General features: G+C 41.9%; 1 protein-coding gene across 1 annotated transcript in view; it reads right to left on the reverse strand.

The window, feature by feature from the left end:
- SCGN (secretagogin, EF-hand calcium binding protein) overlaps window positions 1-3,498 on the reverse strand; it is a 28,741-nt gene extending 25,243 nt beyond the window's left edge. Inside the window, exons 1-2 of the mRNA XM_006198594.4 lie at window positions 3,417-3,498; window positions 2,453-2,523 (exon numbers count right to left, since the gene is read on the reverse strand). Of these exons, the coding sequence (XP_006198656.1) occupies window positions 2,453-2,523; window positions 3,417-3,498 (153 nt within the window). The remainder of the gene's footprint in view (window positions 1-2,452; window positions 2,524-3,416) is intronic.
- Window positions 3,499-22,949: the final 19,451 nt, after the last annotated feature.

The following is a 22,949-nucleotide window of genomic DNA, read 5'->3' on the forward strand; positions in this document are numbered from 1 at the left end:
AGAGACTGTGAGGAGCAGGTAATTACAAATAGGCTGCTTGCTCTTTAAGATTGACTAGCAGGCAGCTTGCTGTTAGAAATCTTAAAATTCCTTCTTCTGAGGTCTCTGTGATCCGCTAATCAGGGGGAGGAAAGTGGAGCTATTCAGGTCTCAGAAGAACTGATTGCCCTGCTTCAACACCAGAGGGGCTGCTTCATCACAGAGGCCTCCCTGCTGCTGGCTCTGTACTCACAGGGACATCACTGATTAAAGGTAGGTCTCACAAATGGTGATTACTCCCCAGTTGAGAGGGACATGCCCTCTTGTTAAGGACATGCTGAGGGCCTACTCATTTCTCAGCAGGAAAAAAGTCCAGAGTTAGGAATAGTTTCCTTAGTCTTGGTTGTCCCAGTAGCATAGAGTGGCCAGCCAAAGGCCCTGTAATCATACCCGCTGGGTAAAGGCCTCAGCATTTTGAAAGGAAATAATGGCAGAGGACAGCATTTCTCATTAACAGTTCAATAGTTTATCCCCTGGTTCCAAAAGCTTTCTCCCTCGCCAAGTGCTGGAGAGAGGTGCCTGGGGCTGCAGCCGCAGCTCAGCAGGACTGGCCTGATTATATTAGAATACCTTGTCTGACAAGCAGTCACTATTCCTGGAGGGAACGGGGTGAGGGGGGTGGGGGATGCAAACTGACTTATAGTACATGCAGTATCCTAGGCAGACCCTAAATGGGCTGAAATACCTAGGAGGCACCTGGGACTTTGCATTTTAACAAATACGGCACACCAAAATTCTATTTCCACTAGCCTAAGGACTCTGCAACCTTCCAGCCTCTTTGCCTCTGGCCTCAGGAACACCTGCATGGAACACAGTTGCAGAGTACACTGGCGAGTCATTTGCTGTTTCCTTTTCTCCAAGGACCATGCCTGTCCATGCCTGTCCATGTGTGAGAGGTGAGGCGACAGGCCAAATCTGAGGGAGGGGCGATGGTAAGAACAGCCAAGCTGTGAGAGATGGCATCTCTCTTCTCTTTCACTGATGACGACAGTGCCTCTAAAGTCAGCCAAAGCCCCAGAACAAAACAGCTCACAGGGTCCACAGCCTAGAGCAGACCTTTGTGTTTGAGTAGCAGCCCACCCCTCACCTCATGACTGAAAATAAGACATTTCCAAGTTCAACATTTACAGCAACTTTTCTCCTCCTTTTCTTTATATCAGTAAAGCAAGGAGCCTTCTGAAAAGGTGTGAAGTTCCAAGTTTATTCCAAGACTTTTAAAGTTTTGCCTTCCTCTTTTTGTTTTCCTCAAATACTTCTGTCATGTTTGACAAATGGCATCAGATTCACGGGTTCTGGAATGCCGTGAGCCTTAGCATTTACAGAGAGAGCAAATCAGAAAGAGACCGACAGGGAGATAAAGGAAGGAAAGAGAAAAGGAGAGGCAAGAAACTAATACAAGAAATGAAGGGCAAAGAGAGAAGAGACAGACAGATAGGAAAGAGAGGAAAAGAGAAATAAGAGAGAGAGAGGAGAGACAATGAGAGAGCTTGAGAAACAGATTAGAGATAGAGAAACAAAGAGAAAGGAGAGAGACAGATGGAGAAACATATAAGAAATAGAGATCAGAGAGAGATGAGAGAAAGATCAGAGAGAAAGTCAGGATGATGGACTCCTACATGAAAGTGTGATGCGCTTCAATATTCTTCCACGTAGACAGTTATATTTGAGGATAAGCTACCTCATTTTAAATGCTGCTGTCTCTAGAGCTACTTCCCTTACCATGCATCCCCTGATGGAGTCTTTACCGGGTTCTCCCAAGCCCAGGCTGCTGCCTCTCTGTGGGAGTTATTCCTCTGCTTTGGTACAGGGCTCATTGGCCGTTAATTCACATCTCTCAAGGCCAGGTTTACCATAAGAAAGGGAGATAGATACTGGATAGATTAGTTTACATTTATTTTTCGGCTCTGGGTATGTTGGTTGTTTCCTGATTTGTCATTCCTAAAGAAATAGGCACTCTCTTCTAATGAAATGGAAAATGGAAAAAATGATTTTGAATGATTTGTTTGTGATTTGCTATCAAAGTAGTATCAAATGCATTAAACACCCAGAACCTTAAAGCTCTTAACATCTTTTCCACCTTTTTGAACAAAATGAGCTACCTTATCTCTAGGTTTAAATCCATTAGCAGAGACATAACCAAGGAGATATTCAAAACAAAGTTGTTTGACTCTAAAGTTAAAATCTGAGTGGATGACAGATGTTACACTAAAAGTCAATGACCAGAGCATCTAATACCACAGGTTTATAAAACCTGCCTAAATCCATCCATGTTGCTAGGAGAGGGAGAGAAATTGCATGCAAGGAAGAAAAGAGGTCAGATGGAATTAATAAGTACAAATCAAGATAAGATTGGATGCTTTTTGTAATTCACTAAGAGACACATAAATTAATGCTTAGTGGCACAAGTACTTACCTCGCTACCCAGTTTTATCAACATGTGGTAAAATAAAGCATCAAGCTCCTTCTCTTCTATGTAACCTTTTTCTAGATGCAAGGAGATATGCATGAATAATAGTCGTTTATATAGAATAACATGTGACATTTAGTATTTAATATTTAACATCTTAATTTGCTTTTAATCAGAAATTTATAAAATCCCCATGGATACCATTCTTTGCTTCTCTAATTAAGTGCCAATATCTACCTCTAGAAAACAGATTTGAATAGCAAATACATATTCAACAGTAAATGTTCTGTGCTGAGGTTTATATAAATACTTGAGAAATGAAAGCTATTTATATATTAATTTTAATCCACAAATAAACATGAGTTTTAGAATAAACTCTGACCTAAGGATTTTGGAATCGTGGAGAATTGTAATAGATGTAAATATTGAATCTTAGTTTGCAAGGTTAAAACACACATTAAACAACATTTAAATATTTTCTTAATGTTTCTTTAATTATTAATGAAGACAAAGCAAAATTAAATAGATATTTTGAAGTAATTTTTTGGGAGTAGGGTTGGTGTCTTTTTGAAAGTTGATCAAATTCACCCCTCCCTTTGAGAGAGTGAGAGTTATACAATAAAGTGATTGAGTAAAAATGAGCACAGGTAAGGAAGACTGACTTCAGATCCTGGAGCCCACAAGTTTCAAATATATATTTGTCATTGTCTATGTGGTATATCAGTACACAGTCACAGGTTGGGGAGGGCAGGGAACAAGTCCCTCCTCCCACCCTGAACTTGAACAAAGTATGTAGACGTGCAAGTCCAGTAGTAGGTACGCTGCGTTAGGTATACTGCATTAACAACATTGGAAGACAACTTTTCCTGCAGGAAAAGACCTACGGGAAACAGAAGTTCTAGGTCCTTTCAGCAAGACTTGGAGCTAGCGACGCCTACATCTGAATGTACAGGGGGCTTGTTTTACTTACCATCCGCGTCAAAGTGCTGCCAGACCTGCCAAAAGCCAGCGGCATCCAAGCGCATTTGAGTGGTTTCGCGGGCGCTGTCCATGGTATTGACAACGAAGAGCAGGCACGGGGCGGAGGGGGTGCGAGGAACACCTAGAGAACTTTGATAAGGACTCCTCTACAATGTCTTCTGACTCCCTCACCTGCTTCTTTCGTTTTCTTATTTGCTTTGAGCACCTGTCTGAGGGGCAGGCACAAGGGCATCTGGCGAGGCGGCTGCTGGCGCCTTAGTGTCGCTGTGCAGTCCCCAAGCCCCCACCGCGCCTCTTAGGGAAACCAGCTGCTTGGAACCCGCCCAGTTCCTGGCGCGTCGTCCCTGCCCCGCCCTGCGCTGTCTGTCCTAGGCAGATCAACGAGGGAGCTCTGTGGCTGCCTCAGCGCTGTGGGAAAGTCGGGGAGAAAGGAGCTGCCTCAGAGTGTCCATGGCTCACTCTCTTTGCCCAATAACTTGTCTGTCAAACTCAGAGAAAGTATCCCCCTTATGTTTCACTCACCTACCAAACTTGTGTCTCAGGGGGTTTCTAGAGAGAACTCCCCCGTTTAAACGGCTGGAAGAGTGTCAAGTGTTAGGGTCCTTTGAACCCGATTATTTAGAACTGTAGTGGGTGAGGAGTGAGATGAAGAGCAGTAATGGTGGTGGTGGTAAGAGATTACCAGTAAGCTGGGAGACAGTCATCAGGGACGATTACTGAGCCCTGATTGTATAGGGCATGCACATTGCTATACTATAATGCACTATAAGGACTTGCATCTAAATAGAGATTCTACACAGAACTGTGGTTTAAATCGGGATTTTAGGATGTTGACAGGACTTCATACTACGCCATGCTTTTCCAGGAAAAGAGAGCTAGGGGGATACATGGTGGCTGGCTGCAGTTCTTAGGTAGAAGTTTAGATGATTGTGTTTGGCTCCTAAGAGCCACACTAAGACTGAAGGACAAAAACCATTTGGAGGAACACAGAGCTCTCTCTAATGATCAGAACTGTTCAACAGTTGACTGGATGCTTTGTGAAACAGCTGAATGACACTGATGGCTTCTGACCATGAGCTCAGAACCTTTTGTTGAGGAATCTATAAAAGGAGCTTGGGTAATAGGAGAGTTGGGCCAAATATAGATCTTTATGGCTTGCTAACTCTGATATTAACATTAAATTTTATTTTTTAAAAGCACATATACATAAGCCATCTAAACTAGAGTATTTAAAGGAACATGACACTCATGGTCAGACAGTCCTGGGTTAGGATCCAAGCTCCATCACTTACTAGCTTTGTGACCTGCATCATTAGTTTTCATTTCTCTAAGCCTCAGTTTTCTTGTCTATAAAATAAGGATTATAATAACTACTTTGGAGGGTTACTGAGAAGATCAGAGCCACTCACAGCAGTGCACAATAAATTGTAGTTGCTATGGTCTTGTAGAGGATGAGGGGACTATATTGTTAAAAAAAAAAAAAAAGGAAAACAAGGAAAGCCTGAGAAACTGTCACAGCCAAGAGAAGTCTAAGAAGAGTGATGATTAAATGTAATATTGTATCCTGGGTGGGATCCTGGAACAGAAAAAGGACATTAGGCAAAAACTAAGAAAATTTGAATAAATAATAAATATAGGCTGTTAATGATAATAAACAGTTATTTACAAGTAAATAGTTCTGGGTTTAGGGCAAGCTTTGTCTCTTTCTATGATGTTAATCAGATTACTCAAAAGAAGCCTCACTTTCTTCACCTGTAGAATGGAGAAAATAGTAGCATTTGTGTTGCATTTTTGTCACAAAGTTCAGATTTTAAAAATACATATAAACCTCTTAGCACAAAAGACACAGTAAACACTCAGTGTAAGTTAGCTAGTAAAATGATGAATCTTCCTTGTGTACACATTTGGAAGATGGTGATGTAAACGTCAGGATTTTTAAGAAGTGTGGCTTAGGTTAAAAGTAGAAAAACAATTATCATCACTCTTGGAGAAAGTATTGGGTACAAAAATTGGAGAACAAAGAAGGAAGAGAGGATTCGGGGCTCAGTATCGACATATCCACATGTCATATGTGGTCCTGGGAAATTACTGGCTACAGTGTCAAACATCAGTCAGGAATACTAATAAGCATGGACTCACCAGGTTGGTGACTGATCTTGCTTTCTGAGAAATAGTGGGAAAAAAGAAAAAATAAGGCAAATGTCAGGAGTAATAATCAAGATCTAATGTAAGGGATGGTTATATAAATGATGGTAAGTCATTATGATGGGCTTTGCTTCACACATAGAAATCTTGATTTTGAAGCCTGATGACACACAAAAAATGCTCAGAACATAAGGTTTAAGATTAAAAAGCAAGTTAGAAAAATGCACATATTACATGACCGAATTATTTACAATAGAATACATATTTCCACACAAAGAATAAAGTGGAAGAATATACACTAATTGATGTAAATGATGCTTATTTCTGGAATAAGGAAGAGGGGGAATCATGGAAGATTTTAATTTTGTTATTTGTAATTCTTCTACTTTAAAGCTCTCTACAATAAGCATATAATGCAACCATAATTTTTAAAAGTTGTAAAGATGCAATCTAGAGAAAGGAAAGAAGTACAGCTACCAGGACTGCTGTTATCCTCAGAACTGGAGAACAAACAGAACTTGAACCAATTTCCAGGAGCCTGGCATGTGGAGCTCTCTGGGGAGTTACAATTTCCATTCAATAACTTATTTTCATTTTCTTTGTATCCAAATACCTATCATAGCACTAGGTAGATAATGTTCAGTTACCTTGCATTCTCTCATACAGAAATGTGTGTGTTGGTGGGAGTAGGGGGCGGAATTATCGAAGCCCTTGAGAAGAGAACCATTAGGAAGGTATTTACAGATCAGCAGGAGTCATCTTTAAGACTGTCTCACTGGAAAAGTGCTCCTACCTGGGAATGGGGTGATGGGAGTGGGGATGAAAGAACCAAAGGTGATTTATCTGAGTCCCTGACTGTCCAACCAGAGAACTCAGAGTAGAGCGAATACAAAGCAGCTAGAATTAACTTGAGATAAATTATGCAATGTGTGGACTAATTTAGCCCCTTCCACAAAGATTCTGATTTAAAGGGTCTGGAGTTAGGACTCTGCAATGATACTTTTTAAAAGCTCCCCTAGGGATTATATTAGAACCAACATCTAGATTTTCGTCTTTAAGTTTCCTGCAGCTTGTATTTTGGTCATTTTAATTTTGGGGGTGTGGCTTCTCTGAAGGCCAATCAGGAAAAGGAAAATACTTCTAAAGAATTAATATTATTTTTTATTAATATCCCATCTCTTTAAAAAAATGATTAGAATTTATATTGTATGTCACTCTGGTAAGTTTCAAGAATCTAAGGACTGCAATGAGTAATTTTTCTTTTTTATCCCTGCTGATTTGATTTTCTCCTGCAGTCAGTTCCTGCTTTTCTCATTAGCATAGCTAATTGATGGTTGTACAAGAAACATTAGTGGTCTCTAATTTGAATCATTGCTATTTAACCCTGATGCATGCATTAAACTCTGAGTTAGAATATCTGCATCTTTTTACAAACTCATAATGATATTTCTAGCTGGAAACATAAACAGTGCTTTCTTTTCTGGAAATATAAACAGTGCATCCCAACTATTTCTCCCAATAGTTATTAAACATTTAAACATGAGGGACACCTGACAGACTATTTAGTAGACCTTAGAATTCAAAGAGATTGCCTTGGTTTGATGCCACACCATCTCCAAAGGGCAAAGGAAGTAGACTAAAAGAAATTGGACCAAGTTTATCATAAGAAAATGCTGGAAATAAAGTTAATATTTTTAATAGACCATTTATTGTGTCTTTCATAATCACATGAATAATACAGATGATATAAATAATATAGATCAGAAAGTTAAAAAAAAAGATTCTCCCATAATTTTACCAGCCAGAGATAATCAAGAATAATATACTACTGTACATCCTTCCAGTCTTATTTTATTTCCACAAAAATTGGATTATACTGCTCTGTAACTTGTTTCATTTAATATTATGAACACCTCTCCATGTCATTAAATTTTTTTCAATGACATCATTTTAAGGGTAGTATTACCATAATTTAACTAATGTCCTATTTTTGGACTTTTAAATTGTTTCTAGGTTTTCACTATCATAATCAGTGCTATGACAGCTAAGTGTTTGCACGCTCTCATAATTATTTCTTTAAGATAAAATTCTAAATGCAGGTGTTCTGGGGTGAACAATACATAGCATTTTAACTCTTAAGTACTGCTTTAGGTACATCCTACAAGTTTTGTTTAATTGTAATGATTTATTTTCTATAATGTGTCTTTTTTTAATTGTGGTATAGTCAGTTATAGTGTTATGTCCGTTTCTGGTGTACAGCACAATTCTTCAGTCATATGTGAATATACATATATTCATTTTCATATTTTTCACTGTAAGCTACTACAAGATATTGAATATATTTCCCTGTGCTATACAATATAAACTTGTTTATCTGTTTTATATATACCAGTCAGTATCTGCAAATCTTAAACTCCCGGTTTATCTCTTTCCACCCTCTTCCCCACTGGCAACCACAAGTCTGTATTCTGTGTCTGTGAGACTGTTTCTATTTTATATATAAGTGAATTTGTCTTTTTTTTTTTTTTTTTAGATTCCACATATGAGTGATATCATATGGTATTTTTCTTTCTCTTTCTGGCTTACTTCACTTAGAATGACAATCTCTAGGTCCATTCATGTTGCTGCAAATGGCATTATTTTGTTATTTTTATGGCTGAGTAGTATTCCATTGTATAAACATACCACAGCATTATCCAGTCATCTGTTGATGGACGTTTAGGTTGTTTCCATGTTTTGCCTATTGTAAATAGTGCTGCTGTGAACATTGAGGTGCATGTGTCTTTTTGAATTAAGGTTCCCTGTGGATATATGCCCAGAAGTGGGATTGTTGGATCATATGGTGAGTCTATTTTCAGTCTTTTGAGGAATCTCCATACTGTTTTCCATAATGGCTACACCAAATTACATTCCCACCAATAGTGTAGGAAGGGTCTCTTTTCCCTACACCTTCTCCAGCATTAATCATTCATGGACTTTTGAATGATGGCCATATTTACTGGTGTGAGGTGATACCTTATTGTAGTTTTGATTTGCATTTCTCTGATAATTGGCAATATTGAGCATTTTTTTCATGTGCCTATTGGCCATTTGTATGTCTTTATTGGAGGATTGCTTGCTTAGGTATCCTGCCCATTTTTGGATTGGATTATTTGGGGTTTTTTATTATTAAGTTGTATGAGCTGTTTATATATTCTGGAAATGAAACCCTTGTCAGTCTCATCTTTTGCAAATACTTTCTCCTATTCCGTAAGTTATCCTTTTGTTTTGCTTATGATTTCCTTTGCTGTGCAAAAGCTTGTAAGTTTAATTAGGTCCCACTTGTTAATATTTGTTTTTATTTCTGTTGCCTGGGCAGACTGCTATAGGAGAACATTGCTGAGATTTATGTCAGAGAATGTTTTGCCTGTGTTTTCTTCTAGGAGGTTTATAGTGTCTTGTCTTATATTTAAATCGTTAAGCCATTTTGAGTTTATTCTTATGTATGGTATTAGGGAGTATTCTAACTTCATTAATTTACATGCAGCTGTCCAGTTATCCCTACACCATTTGCTGAAGAGACTGTCTTTACTCCATTGTATGTCCCTGCCTCCTTTGTCAAAGATTAATTGACCAAAAGTTTGTGGGTTTATTTCTGGACTCTCTGTTCTGTTACATTGATCCATATGTCCAGTGTTGTACCAATGTCATGCTGTTTTGATTACTGTAGCTCTGTAGTATTAAGTCTAGGAGGGTTATTACTCCAGCTTTGTTCTTTTTCTTCAGTATTGCTTTGGTAATCCTGGATCTTTTGTGATTCTATATAAATTTCAGGATTATTTGTTCTAGTTCTGTGAAAAAATGTCTTGGGTAATTTGGTAGTGACCACATTAAATCTGTAGATTGCTTTAGGTAGTATGGCCATTTTAACGACATTAATTCTTCCAATCCAAGAACACGGGATATCTTGGAAAGAAATTTTAATAGCATCCAGTTCATTGTTTTCCAAATCTTGCCTGGTCATAGTCTAATTTGGGTTAGGGGTGCTCATTCAATGTAAAGATTCCTGGTCCCTATCCAAGGCCTGATGGATTAAAATCCCTAGAGCAAGAGCCTGGAATCTGTATTTTCAGAACTACTCAGGAGATTCTAATCACCCAGAAAATTGGGGGAAACACTGATCTACTCATTGTTGAGAAAAATGAGACCCAGAAAGATGAGATACCCAAGGTCACCCAGGATTCCTGACTCACTCTCTCGTGTCCTTTTCTTTACACCTATGGAAAGCCGGGGACAAGGAAGATAACTGACATGTATCATTTGCCTCTAATTGCCCAGGACCGGCACTGGGCACATGTAGGCACTTGGGCAGGTCAGGAGAGCAACCAAGAACTATGCAGTAGAGATGCTGCCTCCTGAAAAATCACTTACAGAATGAAAATGAACAAATGACTCCATTATTCAATTCCTTGTGTAGAAGACAGGGTCTTCTGGGGGTTGTCTGTTTTCTTCAAGTGTCTGTCTCATTCAAACTGGGAGCCCCTTGAGCGTAAAGTCCCGTCTAGCCTGGGATGCCTCCTAGTGCATGCTGAAATGCCAGCCAAGGCTTATGTTTAGGAAAATGCGAATTTCCATTTAGAGAGAGGCAAGTGGTTTTAGAGCACAGGATTGAACATTTATGAGTGTGTGTTGGTCTATTTATGTCTAGAGCCAATACTAAGTACACAGCAGGAGCCCAAGTTGCCTGCATGGGACTGACGGGACAGTTCTGAGGAAAGGAGGAATCTGGTACATAATAAAGGTATTTGCGTTGAGTATAAGAATGTTCTTCCTTCAATAAGCAATCATTTGAAAGCTTCATTTGGAATTAGTAATAATTTTTCTTTTGGTAACCGAGATATTATTTAAGGTGCAAAAACAGCTAATAGTTAATTTGAGCCTAACAACAACAACAAAAAACTGTCTTTTAAACTATGGCACATAATTTAAGCTGGTATTTTCCCAAGAATGAATGCATTTGGGTGAGGCATGTCAGAGAAACAAGCCTCTTGTCCAAGAAAGGTTAACATTTTTCTAGGAACTTACCCAAACTTACACAGGAGAGTCAGTCTTAAAGTCCCTCAAATAAATAAAACAAACAAGGATTCATTTGTTTCTTATGGGGTACCTGCCTCTAAGCTGAACACACTGTACTTCATGAGATGATAAGCAGCTGCTAAAATGCTTGCCTTTTCAGGAAGCTCAGAGATACATCACTATTTACCTGGAGAGATTTCATGTTGTTTACTGACATCACTTGGACTGATACTTCCTTAATAGAAAGGAAAGCTGGATGCCAGATATTTCTGTGCTAGGCTCTAAAAGGAATGGCAGAGTGGTCAATGAAAAAAGATCTTCATTTAAAACGTAAATTTATTTTGTGTCTAAAATCCTAGTTCCTGGGGGCTTCTATCCAGATACAGACAGAAGGGACTAAAGATTAGGACTAAAATGAGGTCTCATTTTAGAAGGAAGTTTCTAGCTTCCTGCCTTGCTGGTTTTAGGAATTCATTAAATAATGCTCCCTTTTCTCCCCACAACTGAAAATAAGATGCAGAGTCAGGCAGGTGAAGATAAAAATAGTAGCCTTATTACTGATAAAAGCTAGAATGGACGGTGTGGCTAAGATGTGGGCACAACAGGCTTCCTAATATTTTCTGATTTCCAAATGAAAAGTACTTACCTGCTACAGGAAGAGCTGGACAGTCACAGGCTTCCCCTTCATGGGCAGAGTCTTCCCTGCTGGGCTTATCATGTGGTAAGGAAGAGTGCAGAGAGCATCCTCACCGTGGGCAGTCAGGTCTGTAGAGTCAGTATGCCCAGCCCCTGTTAGGGACTGAATTGTGACTGCCCCCCACCAAAAAAAGTCATATGTTGAAGCTTTAACCCCTACTGTGACTGTATTCAGAGATACGACCTTCAGGGAGGTAATTACGGTTATGTGAGAGCCTACAGGTGGGGCCTTCATCCCATAGGATTGGTGTCCTTATAAGAAGAGGAAGAGAGACTAGTGTACTCTCTGTCCATGCGAGCAAAGAGGAAAGGCCATGTGAGGACCCTGAGAAAGTGGCCATCTGCAAACCAGGAAGAGAGCCCTCACCAGAATCCATCCCTGATGGCACTTTGATCTTGAACTCCTAGCCTTCCAAAATGTGAGGAAATACATTTCTGTTGTTTAAGCCATCCATCTGTGATATTTTGTTAGGGCAACCTTTCCTAAATTCACTGATTGGTAAAGTCACTATATTCACCAGCAGGCAGGTGAGAAGAGATACATGTGCATTTAGAGAGAAACTGGAATTACTTCTTTCACATTTCTCCTTCTTAGGTATAGAAATATATATTTCTGGAGTAGAAATAGCCTCCCCTCTGTGGACACATGATGAGGGGGGAACAAACATTCCTCCTTCACATGCCCAGCACAGCAGTCTCCCTGTAACTGTCCCTGATAGGTGGTTTGTCCAGCCTCTGATTGAAATACCAAGGGACAAACTCCCTCTGGAGGCAACAACTCACTGAACCTTTGGAGAGCTCTGACTCTGGGAAGACGGTCCTGAGTCAAGTAAGCCCCCTGCTACCTCCACACAGAACCCCAACTTGTATCCCCCGAGCCCCACAGATCAATGCTGGAGCCTCTCCTACATGACAGAGTTCCAGATATTTAAGGATAGCTGTCTCTTAGCTCCTTACTTTTCTCTTTTTCTAGGTTAAATATACATGAATCTAATAACGGCCAAGTGGTCGCCAGGCCACTCTGCTGCAAGCAGTCCTGAGGTAGCATCCTAAGAGACAAATACAGCAGCCGCAGATCCCTTAAGGCCCAGCTTCATACATAAGTTACGTGGCATCACTGTTGCTATATTCTGTTTGTCAAACCTGGGGTACAAGGTACAAGACCAGCCCAGACTCTGCCTTTCAGAGGGAGACATTGTAAAAAATTTGCAGCCACCTTTAATCTTCTACAATGATCTTTTCAACTTTGAAAAAAATGCCTGTTCTTTTAGAAGTGTATTCCTATTTTTGTCTTGTGGATTCTTTCTTTTTGAATATGTGCACATTTTTTACTTCCTCACTTTTTTAAATTGAAGTATAGTTGATTTACAATGTTGTGTTACTTTCTGGTGTACAGCATAGTTATTCAGTTACATACGTGTGTATTTCTTTTCATATTCTTTTTCATTATAGGCTACTACAAGGTATTGAATACAGTTCCCTGTGCTATACAGTAGGGCCTTGCTGGTTATCTATTTTATGTATAGTAGTTAGTATCTGCAAATCCCGAACTCCCAGTTTATCCCTCCACACTCGCCCCCTTTGCCCCCTGGTAACCACAAGTTTGTTTTCTATGTCTGTGAGTCTGCTTCTGTTTTTGACATCCTTAGTTTAAGTCCCCTTCAGATTGCTTATCATCACTGATGGTGAGTTTCCTTGCTGCTTTATAATTTTTGCCCATGAGCTCATCCTGACAGGAGTCCCATGCCAGCCCACTAGTTTGTGAAGGCAGCCCTATATAGTGGATAAATCTCCAGCCTAATAAATATTTTTCTTATACACGTACATGGATAGGACAACCCCTTTCTGGCTTCTGGATTTTTGCTGTTAGGTGTTAGGCTAAGAGTGAGGGCTGCCCACATTGGCTTGGTCCGTTATCTTAGTCTGAAGTTCTTGTGATAGTTTCTTCCCAAGTACAAAAAAATTTCTGTTTTACAACCTCACCTCTGCCAGCCATTTGCAGCTGCTTCTCAGATTTAAGATCACACCAGAACTGTCACAATGAATTTAAAAAGTTAACAGCGATTTTTTCTCTAGGATGAGAAAACCAGTAACACTAACTATTCAGTTAAATAATGATGTAACCAGTGTCTGTGATATAAGAGACAAACATTTTTCCCAATCTGCCATTTATTTTTTGATTTTTCCCCATGATCATATTTGACACATAGTTTTTTTATGTTATTAAGAATTAGTTGTCAAATTTTTCATCTTCTGGTTCAGTGAGAGAGGAAGATTTTAATCATTCTAATTATTTTCATCAGTGTCTTAGCTATTGGATTACCTCCTGTTTACCAACTCGACATAATTTTGTGATTTTATTCTTCTTCAAAGTAGTTTCTATATTACATGATGTATGGCTGTTAGCATAACTGATGCCATCTTGGGCCCGTACAGTTCCTCCTGTTCTTCCACTGACCCTACCCAGGACTGCACTGTGGATAAATCACCTCTCTGTCTTCAAGGGCTTTGTAGTTAATAGATATTGTTTAATAATCATTGGGACCAAGTGGCCTCTATGCTCTGCTAGTCCCCTATGATGAAGACCTTTGCTAATGTATTCCCAGTGCCCACAAGACTAGTTACCCCATTCATAAATCTTGACTTAGGAGTGTATTTCCTGTTTCCAAGTGCATCTTCTGTACCCTAGGTTAACTATAAAGTCGTCTCAATGATTCATCAAGAAAATCAGCAATAGCTTCAGGGACCTTAATTGGTCTATACTTATTGTAATCACATAGTAGCCCCTTTGGCTGACTTAGGTTTCATCTTGTTGAAAGAAACAGAACCACATTCAACCTAGATTAGATAAAAGGTTTATTGTTGGATGCATAAGACTATCACAGGTATGGAGCACAAGCAGGACCTGTGTGTCTCATGGACACTGGAAGGTCGTCAGGCCCTTTCTGTCTCTTCTCTGAGCTGCTTTGTTTGTATCTGCCCTTGGCAACCTCTCCTGTATTCTCTCTGTCTCTCTGTCTGTCTGTCTGTCTGTCTCTCATCCCCTCTGAGCAGTTTCCTCTGTTCCGAGTGCATATGACGCTCCTGACCCCAAATGGTGATCACGGCATCCACGTCTCTGTGACCTTCTCTTTCAGGAAGTGGAAAACTTTGTAAAGGACAGATAGTAAGTATTTTAGACTTTCTGGACCTGCAGATCTCTGTCGCAGCCATGGGCTGTCATAGATAATATGTAAACTAGTGGGTGTTGCCAGATTGAGCTGATGAGCAATAGTTTACCAACCCCTCAACTAATTCTTTTTCACTTTTCCAAATTATTTGGAGAGAGAACCTGAAGATTCCCTGTGGGTCAGATGTTCACTCCTGATTTAGTCATTTAAGGAAGAAGGTTTAGAGTTGTCTTTCTGGGATTAGGGGCCAGGAAGATAGCTCTTTTTAGCCGAGTAGCTCAACTTTATTACCTGTGAATTGGGGTAGTGAGAGTTTGCAAGCCTCACTTGCAGACTTTAGTATGATTATGGATGAGGAAATTTTCCTAAATGCTGGGACATCCTGGGTCCACATTAAAATCTATAAGAAAAATAAGCAGTCTCTATTCTAAAATGCCTGGATCCCCATGACAGTGGCCCAGACCCAAGCTTTCCCATGTTCACAGATGGTCAGCGGGGTACAGAACTACTCCAAGTACCTGCCACACTTCGGCATAAGCTCTGAGCCCCCTCCTGGTTGGAGATTCCAGCTGTACAGCATAAGGAATGAAGTTGCAGGAATAGAGGGGATTTTTTTGTTTGATTTTTTTTTGACCGAGTTGTTTTCATGTGGTTATCTAAAAACATCTTCTGATGTTACCTAAAAACAAACCATTAAGTGTTCTACATAAATAAAATAGTTATGCCTTTGCACCATCCCCTGTCGTCCTCAGCCAGCGTTTGGGGTGGAATGAGCTGAGGCTCAGGAATGGAGTGTGAGCATCTCCTGTGCTCCTTTGTGGGTAGTAAAAAAGGAGCACTTCTACATATTGACACATCCAGTGGTTCTTTTTGTACATTGCTGCCCTTTAAGAAAGACACAACAGAACCTGGGTAGAGAAGAGAAACCAGCATGGTCTGGGAGGGAAGGTCCTCCCCCCCGAGGATGGAGCAAAGTCCCACTAACTGTCATCTGCCTGATGGATAAAACCTGTGGGTATCACAGAGGAGGGATGTGGGAACCACAGTGTCATCACCAAATCCAGATATCCAAAGAGAATCTTTGCAGGAAGTCTTTGAAAGCTGAAAGGATATGAATGGATTTTAGGGAAGATGAAAATTCTTTACCCAGGTGAGGAAGTTAGCAGGAGGTTTTGCTCAGAGGAGTTCACTGGCCAAAATTTTGAGTGATTATGCTCTCTTCCCAATTTAGATTGACAGGTTATTTATTCAGCACTTGTCCTCTAAACTCTATACAAGGCAGTGAGAAGATGAGAAATGTGGGGCAGGAGAAGGGGAGCTATGTTTGCTGATTCCTACCACGTCTAGTTGTTTCCTCACATTGTCTCGTGAGTTCTCCCAGCAGTTCTGAGAAGTAGATATTATGATTCCTGTTTTCAGAGATGAGCAAACCAGGACTAAGAGCATTTAAGTAACTTTCCTCATATTGCTGTCAGTGGGTAGCAGAGCTGGAGCTCAAATCCAGGTCTTTCTAAAGCCAAAGCTTATTCTCTTTCCACTAAAATAGAAGTTTTCAGCCCCATCAGACCCAAGTCCCCTTTTATGAAAAGTATTTTACAGCCCTTTTTTACTATCCTGAAATAAAATTCATTGAAAATTTAGCCTTCCTCTATATAGTGCTTAATTTTTAAAAAGCCTTAATATCTGCAGCAAAACTTGTACACAAATGTTCATGGTAGCATTATTCATAATAGCTAAAAAGTGGGAAAAATCCAAATGTCTATCAGTGAATGAATGAATAAATAAAACGCAGCATATTTACACGTGGGGTATATTTCAGCAATAAATAATAGCTAAGTACTAATACATGCTACAACATGGGTAAACTTTGAAAACATGTTAAACAAGTTAGTCACAAAGGATAATATATTATGATTTCATTTTATGAAATATCCAGAACAGGCAAATCCAGAGACAGAAAGGAGATTAGTGGTTGCTTAGGGATGGGGGATAGGGGACTGGGGATTTAGAGCAGGATTCCTTTGGTGGGGGGGTGAATATATTCTAAAATTTATTATGGTAATGGATGTCACAACTCTGTAAATATACAAAAAAAATATATAAAGCCATTGAATTGTACACATCACATGAGTTCGCCTAAGATGGCTTTGGAATGGGTTTGACTGTGGTCTGGCTGAGACCTTCTAGGGCTGCTCCTCTCAAGATAGTCTGTTCTTAATCGTAGTGCAGTAGTAGTCATCATGGCCATCATCATCATCAAAGTGGAAGTTACTATTTTTTGAGTATTTACTATGTGCCGGTCACAATGCTCACTTTTTAAATTTCTGATTTAATTTTATGATAACTCTCATAGCAAGGTGATCATTACCCCTGATTTCCAGATGAGGAAACTCATCTGTGGATTAGGTCCAATAGCAGTTAGGTGGGATGGCTGGGGGGAGCCACCAATATTGCTTTCCTACTCATCTCTCCTCCCACTTGTAGGACAAGCGCAGTTCACATCACATCTCTGCCCCCAAACTCTCTTTATGTCCCTGCTCCCTACCGCCCCCTCCTTTCCTTACACCCTCTGTATTCAGGACTCTGCACCCAAATCATCCCATCCCAAGACAGCTGCCTCATCAGCAAGAAGAGCCAACACAGTGGCTCCACTAGGCAAGGACTGGCCACTCTGCATCCGCAGCTCCCAGAGCCCAGAACCAGGGGCTGTGCTTAGAGCAGGTGGCAGAGCTGGACACGCTGAGTTGTCTCAGTGCCCAGCTTTACTCTGGACATTTTCCATATGTGAAAGAAAAGCCAAGCCACTGCTTCCCAGCCCCACAGACTAGCCAGCAATGGTCCCTGTGCCAACAAAGGGGCAGGAGCCATGGCGCCTGGGGTGCTCCACCAATATGGCGCTGTCCTTCCTGCTTGCTTTCCTGTTCGCTTCATCACCAGGGACTGTGGGTCTGAAAAGTCAGGAGGAGACACTATATGCACTGCACTTTATTTTTCTTTAAGAGCTGGTATGTATTTGTAACATTTTCTCCAGGTCTTCATAAAAAGCACTTTTTGAAACAATCTAGGCTGAACAGCTTTGGCACCAACCCACCCACCCCAGCTGTCTGGACTTGATCACAAAGAGGAATGAGGCTGAGGCTTGGTGGGAGACGGAAAAGAAATGAAAGACTGGCTTCCTCTGATTGCCACTTGCATGTGTTAAAGGGACCAGCCACTTCCTTGACTTTTCTTGGGGAAGGAGTTGTAATAATCAGTGCCCCTTCTGTGCGTGTGATTGACATCAAGGCTACAGTCAGTGCTTTTACCAGATTGGCTGCTCTGGGTCCCTGTGGCTCCTGGCTGTAATGAAATAACCCCTCTTCTGGAGTGGGGCCCTGCTCCCTCTGCGTCTCCCCTGTGTGATCTTGCTGCAGAGGGAACGCTGGAGAATCCTGGGCTCTGCTCACTTAGAAGTACAGTTAATGTCAGATAAGAAGGGGCTTTTTTTTTTTCTGGCAACAGATAGGGTGCCCTATTCATATCAGTGTAGTGGGGCAAACTTGAGGACTTACACACCCATGCACTTTCCCATCACTCCCAGTGCTTCATCCCCTGCCTCCCAGAGCTCCAGACTGGAAGTCAGGAGATGGGCTCTTCCCCTTGGTAGGATAGCTTAGTGCTTAAGACTGAGTGTTTTTAGCGACAGACTGGATCACAAACTGTGTGACCTTGAGTAAGTTACTCAACTTCTCTGTGCCTTAAATTCTTCATTTTCAAATGGGGATGATAATGCTATCTACTTTACAGGGTTGTTGGGAGGGTTGAGTCAGGGGTAAGGCATGTAAGATGTTTAGTATATTGCGAAACTCAATGTTTACAATTCTTATTGTCATTTTTCTGGAGGAATTTCAGAAGCCCCTAACTATTCTCTTTCTCAGTTTCTTCACCTGCAAATTATGGATAATTGTACATCTGGAAACAGTTCATAAATGCCAATAACTTTTGAGTACTAAGACCATCATATTGGCATAGAAGGTAACAAGAAAACTGAGGGTAGAGAGGCCACTGGGAAGAGAAAGCTATTGTGGATAAGAGAGGGGAAAAAAGATGAAATGGAAAGAAGCAAAACAGCAAACTCACACTAAAGGGATCAATGCCCCTTAATCAGCCTGAGCAACTTGGAAAGGTTCCCAAGAGGCTTAAGCTCTCTGGGGCAGCTCCCAGGTTGGACAGCTCTCATAATGACAGACCAGGTGTGGTTTCCAAGGAGAGGGGACGTTCATAGGCTAGTGTTTGGCATGCAGCAGATACTCTGTAAACATTTGTTGATGATTAATGAAGAAATCACAGGCCAGTGCTTCAAGGTCGAAAGGAGAGATGGCAGTGGCACCAGGGAGAAGCTGAGAGAGAACTTCTGGACAACCCAGTATATGCAGTCTCTGCTCTTGGAAGATCATTTTGCTCTCCTAGAAGGCTGCAGGGGCAGCCCCTCCCCACAGAGAGCATCATTGTTCAGGCCAGAAAATGTCAGGAGGCTGAATGAGAACAGCAGGTTCCTCTGGTCTCATGGCCTCCTGGGAGAAAGAACAGAATGCAGGTGTTTGCAGCAGAGGGAGTCTGGGCTTACAGTCCCAGGAGGTCTTAAGAGTCTCTCTGAGGCCTACCCAGTGAATCTTTGATACAAACTATAAGTGTGTTCTGTTAAGTCAGTTCAACATATCTTCTTTAAGTACTTCAAATTCATTTTGTTCAAAGTGGTCACTGATTGGGTTCACCAGAAATCCAATGCTGGGATGGAGACAGGTATGTTGGAGGTTTATTGGGAAGTCGTCTTGGGATCAAAGGAAGGAAGGCACCAGGACTGGGCAGAAAGAGAAGCTGAGCTGTGATGCTGTCTCAGTGAAGGCCTCAGCCCACTCTGTTGGAGGATTCTGCAGAGGGACCACTTTTTACAGCTGTTCTGAGTTGGGGTGAAGTGCAAAGCCTTCGTGCTCCTGCCCTGATCAGCCACCCAATGAGCCACCAGGGAAGGGGTGTGACCTGGGGCACGTTGACTCTTTTTAGCTGAGACAAGTCCCCCAGGGAGCTGACAACTGAAGTTGTCTGCTGTGGCAGTTGAGGTAATAAGTCTCTTAATTCCTAAAGGGAGAGCTGGATGGTACCTCCCAGTGCCCATCACAACGGGGGAGCATAAATTAATAGAAAGCAATTAGGGTAGGAAGTGCAGATTCCCTCCCATCCCTGCCTAATCCACTGTCATACTTATGTGAACACTTACTAGATGGAATTATGGCATTCCTTACTTGTTTATTTTCTGTTTCCTCTGTTAGACTGTTAGCTCCATGAGCCAAAGGATGGGAACTCTGTCTTACCAGATGAGCACCCAGACTATATGTCCTGTTGCATAATAGGTACTGAAGAAACACTGAACAAGTTAACCAAATGAGAAGTCATAACTGGTGGCAAGAAGCTGGACTTGTACTGTGGATGTTCTTAGGAGTCAGGGAAAGAGAGGAGGGAATATGCTATGAAGCCAGATTCCATGACCTTGGGAATCAATGAGACAGACTGGGTTGTGGAAATGCTACGTCTGATGCTGTAGCTAGGGGGCGGTCCCTCCAATCTCCAGGTGTCCTCACCCGAGCTGGGCTTCCTTGGGGAAGGAAGTGAGACAGTAAGATGCATTTCATTATTCCTTCTTAATCCACAGTGAATCTTGACGTATGTAGTAACACTGGCCCCAGCCTTGTCTACTGTCAAAGGGGACACCTACGCGCTAGTGGTCACTCAGTCCTGCTCCTTGTAGCCTGAACACTTGGCATTTCAGAAGCAGGATGCCCTAGTGAAATTTGCAAGAAATCCACATGGCACAACGGGCTCTTGCTGCTTTGCTTGTATCGGTCACGGTCGTGGTTCCTTGTGCATCAGTTCTAGTAACAGGGAGGTACCAGTAGTCTGGGCTCTACGCACATCCCCTCGTTCACCTCGGGGTCTTGCTTTGTTTGCCTTTCAGGATTGATTGGAATGCTAACTTCAGGCCACTGTTCAATTAAATAAAATTGGATTTCATGAAGTGGAAGTTTCTTCCTCTTGCCCTTTCCAGGAAGAATCAATCCAATTATTATGTTCATGCATCCAGGGCTTTTTTTTTTTTTTATATCTCCTCCTCCCTGTTCCAATTGGACTCATTAGTGACACACATTTCTTTTTTTAATGCTATTCAGTGGTTGAAGTGGTTTACAAAGCTTGTTCATGACAAGTGATTTGCAAAGCAATCTTTGTGGAATGGGTGCTACTTTAGCAACAAGACTGAATTGATTACTTTCCTACTTGGCCAGGCTCAATCCCAAAGGCTTCTCCAGAGCAGCCCCTCCTGGACTGTAAGATTTCCCTCAGGACATTCAGGGGCACTCTTTCCATCCTTCTGCTTCTCTCCTCTGGCCTGTGAGGTCCTTCAAACCTACAAATCCAGGCAAGCTGAGTCTGTCCCACCCACTAGCCCAGCAGGTGAACGAGGGTTATGAAAGGGTGGGAAGAGGCCACGGTGCTGGGAAGAGACCCTGAAGGTCTAGTTCACCTGAACATTTGGCTCTGTAGGCCCAGCCCATCCAACCTGATCAGGTCTCTGCTAATGGACCACCAGTTTGCTCTTGTAGGAATGCTTCAGGGGCAGATCTTCTCCCCAGAGTGCTCTGCTCTTCCAGCCAGGAATCTGGGCGGGGTGGGGTGGGGGGTCTGTATTAATCCTGCCTTTTTACTTTCTGTAATTATGATGCATTGACATCTTGGGGCACTGGTAGGACAGCCCCACCCAGGGCTAGCCAGTTCCTAGAGAAACACAGTCTGCCTGGGCATGGGCCTTTCATTTGCAAATTATATCAACCCAGAACACACACTCTTCAATACTTCCTCACTCAGGGCCAGTCTTCCCCTGCCCTCATCACTCCAGGGCTGAGAACCAGAAAGCTTGGGGCATGAGTGCCAAGATACTGGGGAAATAAGAATGGGGAATGGAAAGTTGCAGTTTGGTGATCCCGAAGTGGCCATCGGCTAGCAGGTGGGGCCCTGCAGCAGCTGTCGGCCATGAGAGATGTCTTTTTCTTTCCATTATATTGATGATATCTTGTTAACTTAGAATCTCTTTCTAGTTTAAAAGTAGCAGCCCCATGCTTGTGGCTCATCTGATTGCACAGGGACAGATAGCTGGTGAATACAAACACAAGGACCTGGATTATCTACAAGATAAAGGCATATCCCTGACCTATCACCCTGAAACAATTACAGACACAGGCCATAGGGATACTAACTCAGGGACGAGCTTGTGAATTGGATGTGGCCAGTTACCCAGGAGAGTTTGGTTGGGGCCCGTGGCAATGGCAAAATAATGAGAGTACCCTTAGGCCTCTTGTCCCAAGTATGGAAGGGGGCAGAGCAACAACAGAGCATGACAGAACAGCTATTTGCCGTCCACAGTGCGTTACAACAGGTGGAAGATATTACACAATGTCTACCCGAATCGTCCAGCGATGTGAAAAACCACCAGCTGGGGTCTAGGACAGCTGTGCACAACATACAGGACCCCCGTAGACATGAATAGTGACCAAGGGATCTACTTTATTGGCCATGAATGGTCAGGAATGGGCTGATAAAAATGACATACGCCAGCATTTTCGCCTGACTACAACCCCACTGTGGATTACTTAAATGACAGTTGAGGAAATCTGCTCTCCCAACATGTGGACACATCCCAGGAGCGATCGTCCCAATGCCTATGCCATGTTCACCTAGGGGCAACTAGTCAGTGCCATTGTTACAGCAGAGTGTTACAGCATCCTGAATCCCTGTGAGAGACCAAGCGACACTTGAAGGGTTGGAGAACTCACGTTTATTATTCCGGCAGGCCAGAGGAGTTAACACTCCAAGCTCTGGACCCCGTCTGTAGGCTTACACAGGCTTTTACAGAGTTTTAGGTTTCCATTTTTGTGCCATATGCAAATGAAGTGTTAGAAATGGACCAATCAGGAGTGAGCTTTGGGAACCAATAGCATGTTAGGGGTAAGTTTCATTTTCCTAGAAGCAAGCTGTTTTACCAAAGCACAAAAGTGAGATAATGCCACCGAGCTGGGGAACCAGATGGCGCCAGCGGGAAAGTAGTGGCACTGCCTGGGGGTCCTGCCAGTCTTTTCATGGGGCTTCCCACCTGACCATCTGAGTTCGGTTATTGGCCACTGATGGACTGTTGTCAACTATTGGTCAGGACAATAACTTATTTTTGCCCCTGACACAGGTTCTACCCCAGGGCAGCACATTATAATACGGCTCTGGGACTGGCAGTTAAGTCCCCATGGTTTGGGTTTGCTGCCTCATGGGGAAGAGGATTAGAAAGGGACTTAACTGATTTCAACGGGCCCCACCTAAGACCACTAAAGTAATTAATCCAGGCCCCCTACTGGAGAAAGGCAGCATTATATTAGTCT

Source organism: Vicugna pacos, chromosome 20 (genome assembly GCF_048564905.1).
Source record: "Vicugna pacos chromosome 20, VicPac4, whole genome shotgun sequence".
In the NCBI taxonomy this organism is placed as follows: Eukaryota; Metazoa; Chordata; class Mammalia; order Artiodactyla; family Camelidae; genus Vicugna; species Vicugna pacos.